The sequence below is a fragment of the Falco peregrinus genome, chromosome 5 (assembly GCF_023634155.1).
Source record: "Falco peregrinus isolate bFalPer1 chromosome 5, bFalPer1.pri, whole genome shotgun sequence".
In the NCBI taxonomy this organism is placed as follows: Eukaryota; Metazoa; Chordata; class Aves; order Falconiformes; family Falconidae; genus Falco; species Falco peregrinus.
Genome location: NC_073725.1, coordinates 68,475,943 through 68,483,126, shown reverse-complemented (window position 1 = coordinate 68,483,126; position 7,184 = coordinate 68,475,943). Strand labels below are relative to the sequence as shown.

At 66.9% G+C, this 7,184-nt stretch overlaps 1 protein-coding gene across 1 annotated transcript; it reads left to right on the top strand.

Moving 5' to 3' along the window:
• The first annotated feature begins 1,047 nt into the window (after nucleotides 1-1,047).
• Nucleotides 1,048-6,400, top strand: CNN2 (calponin 2). The gene is made up of 7 exons (XM_005240802.4): nucleotides 1,048-1,206; nucleotides 4,368-4,489; nucleotides 4,866-4,932; nucleotides 5,042-5,179; nucleotides 5,326-5,442; nucleotides 5,749-5,895; nucleotides 5,973-6,400. Exons 1-7 carry the CDS (start codon nucleotides 1,144-1,146, stop codon nucleotides 6,237-6,239), a joined length of 921 nt encoding a protein of 306 aa, XP_005240859.1. The 5' UTR covers nucleotides 1,048-1,143; the 3' UTR covers nucleotides 6,240-6,400.
• The last annotated feature ends 784 nt before the right edge of the window (nucleotides 6,401-7,184 follow it).

Here is a 7,184-nt window from a genome sequence, read left to right as displayed (position 1 = left end):
GGGGTTCAGTGCTGCACCCCTGGGCTGCATGGGGGGGGGTAGGGGGTGGTCAGAGAGCCCTGCTCTGTGGGAGCAGGGCTGACACCTGCGGGACCCCAGGCCTCTGTGGGGTTCACTCCTGTTTAGGGGTGTCCATCAGTCCAGGGAGGACGAGCCCCCTCCCACAGGGCACTGCCAGAGGGGGTGTGAGGGGGGGGTGGGCTGCAGGGCCCTGGGCCCCCACCCGCGGGGTGCTCCCAGCTCTGTCTCCCGTGGGCTCCGTGGCACTGCCAGGATGGGCCGGCCCTAGCTGCCCCCCTGGGGTCCTTGCGCTGCCCCTGGCCCCCCACCCGTGACACCCACCCGTGGGGTAACGCAGCCCCTCCACTGCCCAGAGCACCTGGATAAACCCCGGGAGCGGCTCGGCCGCGGGGGTGCCATTCCCGCAGCGTGCGGACCCCCTGCCGCTGCCCCCCGGCTGCCCGGGACCCCACGGCGGGGCCGCGTCCTAGCGGGCCACCTGCCGGCAGCGGGGCTGGGGGTGGCCGGCGCGGGCCCGGCTGCGGAGGGTTCCGGGGGTCGGGGCGAGGGGAGCGGGGGGTGTGTACTGGGTTGGGGGGGGGAGGTGTGCGCCTCCGTGTGCCCCGCCTGTGCGCGTGGCCGCGGGTGCGCGTGGCCGGCGGCGCCCGTGGGTGGGAGTGCGGGCCGGGGTGCGCGCATCTGTGTATGCGTGTGTATGGGGGTGATGCTCGCCCGTGTGCCTGCCTATGGCGGTGGGGGGGGTGTAGGGGTGGGGGGGGTGGTAGGGGTGGGGGGGGGAGGGTTGTAAGGGTTGGGGGGGGTGTAGGGGTGGGGTGTGTGTCTGTCTGTCTGTCTATAAGTGCGTGCCCGGGACGGGACGGGACGGGACCCCGGGTCCCCAGTGTCGCCGCGTCAATCCCGTCAATCCGTCAATCCCTTCCCCCCCCCCCCCCCCCCCCCCCCCCCCCCCCCCCCCCCCCGCGCCGGCGCTCCGGCCGCTCCTGCCCTTATTTGGGCATTTCGTCCCGTCCAATCAGCGCGGGGGGGCCGGGGCCCGGTCCCGCCCCGCCCGCCCCGCCCGCCCCGCCGCGCCCCGCGCCCCGCGCCCCGCTCCGGTACCGGTTCCGTTCCCCGCTCCCCGCCATGAGCAGCTCCCAGTTCAACAAGGGACCGTCCTACGGTCTCTCCGCCGAGGTCAAGAACAGGGTGAGCCGCAGCGGGGGTCCGGTGCCACCGGGCGAGGGAGAGTCGGGGATCGGGGGGGAACGGGGCCACCGGGCGCTGCGGCTCCCGGTGCTCCCGGCGGCCTTGGAGACCCGGCATCCCGGTGCCTCTGGGGAGTCTCGGTTGCATCCTGGGGTCCTGGAGAGTCGGGAGTCCCGGTGCACTCCGGGCATGTGGAGCCGGAGGAGTCCCGGTGCCACCGGGCGGACAGTAGAGAAGTCCCAGTGATAGAGATCGGGGGGTCCCGGTGCCACCGGCGAGCAGAGAGCCCGGGGTGCCGGGAGGGCAGAGAACCGGGGGGCTGTGGGAAGAGAGGGAGCCGGGAGGATGCGGAACAGGGCATCCCGGGAGGATGGGGAGCCGGGGATGCCGGGCTGGGAGGGGTCCCGGGCGCCGGCTGCCTGGCCCACCACGGTTCAGTGACTGCTGTCGCCCCCGCCCCCAGCAAACCCCGGGGCACCGTTCCCGTCCGGCTGCACCCGGGGCTGGGGACGATGGCCCCGACCCCCCCGCGGCTCCGGACACCTTTCGCTGCGGCTCCCCGGAGCTTCTCTGCTTTCCGCTTCCCGCAGCTCTGCGTCTTCGGGCAGGATGCTCCGGCCCGGCCTCGCTGGGGAGGGGGCTGGTGGCCCCGGTGGGACTCGGGCCGGAGCAGCCCCCAGCCCACAGCTGCCCCTCGGATACCCCCGGCCGGGCACCCGCGGGGCACCCTTGGCCACCCAGGCCTCGCACACCCGAGCCACTCGCCCGCCGAGCTGCCACCGAGCCGCCGCGGGGCCGGAAGGGGAAAGGGGAACCGTGTTGGCCCCCCGGCCAGCAGGCAGCTGCCCTGGCTGCCAGCACCCCCTGCCCGGGCAGCTCAGCCCTCCCTCCCCACAGTGCCGGAGGGGGCTGGGTGCTGGCGGGCAGCGCTGGGTGCTCGAGGTGCCACCATCGCTGCCTTCGCTGTGCCCCTTGCAGGGGGCTGTGCTGCTGTGGCGGGGGGCTCTGGCACTATGGGCACAGGGGTCCCGCCGGGCTGGGGGCAGCAGAGCGGGCGCAGCAACCCCTTCCCTTGGCTGTGCAGCCCGGGGCTGTGGTTGGGGCTGGGCTCCAGGGACCGCTGCCACCCCGGGCAGCAGCCACAGCGCTGGGCTGTGCCCGGCCCTGGGCGAGCAGAGCTTGAACTGTGGTCACTGCTGGCCCTGGGGCAGCTGGCCGGTGGCCCTGCGTGGCTGTGCTCTGCCCGGTGACATGGGAGCTGCTGGGATGGGGACGGGACTGGGGCAGGGAGGAGAAGGGGTGATGAGCCACTGCCCGCACCGCTGCCAGGACTCGGCCACGCGTGGCTGCGGGGATGTTGCAGCCGTGGCTGGGGCTGAGCTCCCCTTGCTCAGCCTCGCTGGGGATTTGCATTTCATCACCGGGCAAAGACGGGCCCCTGCTTGCACCTGGGCTGGGCTGCACCAGCGCCGAGCAGGTGGACACGTGCTGGAGCCTCGCTGCTGAGTGCTCTTGGGTGCTTCAGCTTGATTCAGCAAGACTTAAGCCAGTTTAACTGCCCTGTTGTGTCTGCTGGAGGCTGACATCACCGACTTGGGAACCAGTTAAACCAGTGGCACTCTCCCAGTCCATGCAAGTCCTTGCAGACTGGGCTGTGGTGGGTTTTGCTCTTGGGCTGGTCCCCCTCTGCCCCTGAGAAACCCCGGTGCTTGCCGTGGGGTGGAAAAAGGAACTGGTGCTGACAGCCCACGCTCCAGAAAATCAGCTGCCAGGACAGTGGGAAGCCCCGGCTGGGACTCACATGGTGTGGTGAGCGTGACCCTGCTCAGCTGGACCATCCCTGCATCCCACACCAGCCAAGCTTGCCCTCTGGGGCCGGGGCTGCAGGACCACAGCTCTGCACAGCCCACAGGCATGGCTGGCATTTCCCCCACCACGCAGCGGGGCAAGCCCATGCCCATCCCGGGGTCTCCCCACGTCCAGGACCCTGGGGACTCACAGCCCCAGCATGCACCAGGACCAGGAAGGGACAGGATGGGCTAGTGGTCGGTGGCTGCCTTGTGGCCATCTCCGGGTGCCAGCTGAGCGCAGGAGGGGCCAGTCTGGGGCAGGACAGCACTTGGGGCTTGCGGGGGCTTCCTGCACAGCCCCCTCTTTCCTGCCCCAGGCTGGGGTGCCTTTTCCTTCCCTCATAGGCCGGGGATGAGACGACACTGCCAGTGATGCTGCTGGCGGTGATGCTGCTGGCGTGGGCAGCTGGTCTCCATTTGGGAGGAGGCGTCCACATTCCTGGCATAGCCGTGGTGACCAAGGAATCTGCAGCCAAGGAATCTGCAGCGTGTGTTTGGCCCCACCGAGGGGAGAGCATCACTGGCTGGGACCCCCAGGGCTCAGTGCCGGGCTCCCATGGGCTCCAGGGGACTGGGATGAACAGGCCCTTGCAGGGTGCATTTCCCCCCAGCCCCCGTGGACAGTTCCTCCTCATCCTCCTGCGAAGGTTCAGAAGCTGCCACGTGTGAGGGGCACTGGGTTCTGTGGGCTCGCGCTGGATCCGGCCACACCAGCACCTGTGTCTGATGGCAGCATCGTGCTCATGCTCCTGGCCCCATTCCTGTGCAAGGGGTGCAGGCAGGGGCACGGGCAGGGGCACAGGCAGGGGCATGGGCAGGGGGCATCCCAGTTGCTCTTGCTCCCCAGATTGTATGTATAGACAGGCTAAAACCAGCTGATGGATGGGGATGTGGGAGCCTGGAGGTGGGGGTATATGTCCTCCCCCGTGATGGAGTCACACTGTGGCTTTACTCCTAGCCATGGCTCTTGTCACCTGCTGCCCCCAGAGGGGTCCCCGTGCACCAGAAAATTGTGGTTGAACGAATAGGGGGCCATCCACGCCGCCCGCCATGCCTGCCTGGCCTGTTGCACCCACCTCACCACCCGGTTCTCTGGGGCTGGGGGTTCACTCCACCACCCTTCAGAGCCTGGGGACCAGCCTGGCACTGCCAGCGTCCCCAAGGCTTCCCAGGGACGGTGCTTGTGACAGGGCTGCTGTCCCCAGACCTCACTGTGGGTCTGTGTGTGGTGGTGGGGGAGCTGTCCCTCTTAAGGGTTTTGGGGTGTCTGCTGGGGCCGTGCCTGAGCTGCCCCCGTGCCGTCTCCCCCAGCTCGCCCAGAAGTACGACCCGCAGAAGGAGGCTGAGCTGCGGACATGGATCGAGAGCGTCACGGGGCAGCAGATCGGGCCCGATTTCCAGAAGGGGCTGAAAGATGGAGTGATCCTCTGCGAGTGAGTCCCGGGCAATGCCAAGCACAGCCCCTTGTCCCTGTTCGGATGGGGAAGGAGGGCACCTGCCTTCCCGGGGACCCCCGCCAGCCCTTGGGGTGGGAAGAGTGGGCTGGGGCCGGCCATGCCCATGCTGGTGGGACCCCCCCAGCTAATGGCAGTCAGAGGTTTTCTCTGTGGTGCTGCTTGGCTGGAGTCACCCCCAAAGTGCCTGTGCCTGGGGGGAGCCCTGGGGATCAGCCAGGACCTGGGGGTGGGGGGGATCACCTCACGCTTGCAGGGGAGACCTGGGCTGAACCTTTCTGAAAGGGGCCCATGCCCCACCGCACCAGGGGTCTCTGCCCTGCCATAGCCCCCGCTCCCCCCTGCCTCCCCCCAGGCTCATGAACAAGCTGCAGCCCAACGCGGTGAGGAAGATCAACCGCTCAGCTCAGAACTGGCACCAGGTAGGTGGGGGCAGCCCTGCCTGCGAGCCAGCTGCTGCGGAGCCCCGGCTCCACCTCAGCCCCTCCGCCATCACCCACCGGGGTCTTAACCCTCTCCCCCTGCCCCCAGCTCGAGAACCTCTCCAACTTCATCAAGGCCATGGCCAGCTATGGCATGAACCCCGTGGACCTCTTTGAAGCCAACGACCTCTTTGAGAGCGGGAACCTGACACAGGTGCAGGTGTCGCTGCTGGCACTGGCGGGCATGGTGAGCGTGCAGGGGTGAGCAGCTTGGGAGGGCTCCCCAGCTTGGGGTGGTGCCCGTGGGACCCCACAGCCCCCCCCCCCCACCTGCCCAGGGAGAGGGTGGGAGGTCTGGGACCCCCATCTTTCCTCACTGTTCCTCCCTGGCAGGCCAAGACAAAGGGGATGCAAAGCGGTGTGGACATCGGTGTGAAGTACTCAGAGAAGCAGCAGAGGAACTTTGACGAGGCCAAGATGAAGGCTGGGCAGTGTGTGATTGGGCTGCAGGTGGGCTGCCCTGTGTGTGCCCCCAGGGGCCAGGGTGCTGGGTGAGGGCAGCCCCACTTTTATCAAAACCCCAGCTCCGTCACAGCCCCAAGCACGGCTGGGAGGCCCCGAGGCTCAAGGTGCCTCAGATGTCCTCAGGATCTGGGACCATCTCAGTTCCATGTCTGGCACTCAATGGCCAGGAGTCTGGAGAGGCTGCACCCGGGCTGGGTAGGGGAGCACTGGCTGTGCCTCTGGTGAGATGGGGAGGGAGGGGAAGGGGCACGTGTAGGGAAGCACATGGTCCTCACCAGAACCCTTTGTCAGATGGGCACGAACAAGTGTGCCAGCCAGTCCGGCATGACTGCCTATGGCACCAGGAGGCACCTCTATGACCCCAAAAACCAGATCCTGCCACCCATGGACCACTCCACCATCAGCCTCCAGATGGGCACCAACAAGTGTGCCAGCCAGGTGAGCCTCTGTGGCTGTGGTGGGGAGGGATGGTACAGGGTACCATGGCCGAGCTCTGCTCCATCCTGTCCTTCCAGGTGGGCATGACAGCTCCGGGCACCAGGAGACACATCTACGATGCCAAGATGGGGACAGAGAAGTGTGACAACTCCTCCATGTCACTGCAGATGGGCTCCAACCAGGGTGCCAACCAGAGCGGTCAGGTCTTCGGCCTCGGTCGCCAGATCTATGACCCCAAGTACTGCCCGCAGGGCAGCCAGGGCGAGGTGGCCAATGCCACGTGTGACCAGAGTGGGGACCCCCCAGGGTATCACTACTACTGTGAGGAGGAGGAGAGCTACTGAGCGGGACATTGCCCAGCCCCGTCTCACAGCATCTCATGTACAGACCCAGCGACATTCCAGCCTCTACTGTCATCATTCCTTCTTTTTAAACTTTTTTTTTTTTAATTATGAAATGAATCTATTTTTCTGAGCAAGGAAATAAAGACCTCATTTCTAGAGAAGAGACTGCCCAATTCCCACAGCCCATGGGAGCCCTGAGGCCCTGGCACAGCCCTAGTGTTTGCAGCACGAAGGTAGCAGATGGTCCAGCACCGAGGAGCAGCATCTCCTCTTGCACAGCCACGCAGATGCGTTCCCACCCGGCGCCCACCACCCCATCCCTGTGATGCTCTGCTGTGGCAGTGCCTGGATCCCTCAGCAAGGAGTCGGGGGCAGCTGCTTCTCGTCCCTGTGCTGGCAGGACCCGGCTCAGCCCTGCAGAGGAAAGGGGGGGTCAGGTTGGTGGGAGCATGGCTGGGAGAGACCCCCAGGCACAGGGGGAGCCCAGGGGGTAACCCAGGGCACTGTGGGGCCTTGGCCTGGGGATGGGTAGTGTGCATGCGAGTGTGTGCATGTGTGTGCACCACCAGCAGCCTTGCACTCTTACATGTTCCCTAAAAGCAAAGCTGAAAATGTGTTTGGGGGTGGGTTTTTTTGGTTTTTTTTTTCCCCCCCCCAGAAATTGCAGGGACCAAGTTTCCAAGGCCCTGGTGGTGGTCACAGGGCTGGGCTGGGAACTGGCACACCCGGCTACAGCTCCCAAAGCCACAGTAATCCACTCGCTGGGCAGGCTGGAGCCAAGGCTGGCTCCAAGGGCCGCATCCTGCGCCGCAGGGCGATGCCCCGGTGTGGGCAGCTGCCAGGGCAGCGCCGGTGCATGGTGCAGCCCATTGCTGTGCCCTTTGGCTGCTTGTCCTCCTGGGGGGCGTTTAATGCAGATGCTCTTATATTGAAACCTTTTTTTTG

Excerpts from the sequence above, each read along its gene's own strand:
- CNN2 (XM_005240802.4), top strand. The coding sequence starts at position 1,144 with ATGAGCAGCTCCCAGTTCAACAAGGGACCGTCCTACGGTCTCTCCGCC. Across the intron at positions 4,933-5,041 it reads CAGCTCAGAACTGGCACCAG|CTCGAGAACCTCTCCAACTT; the intron begins GTAGGTGGGGGC and ends CCCTGCCCCCAG. Across the intron at positions 5,896-5,972 it reads CCAACAAGTGTGCCAGCCAG|GTGGGCATGACAGCTCCGGG; the intron begins GTGAGCCTCTGT and ends CTGTCCTTCCAG.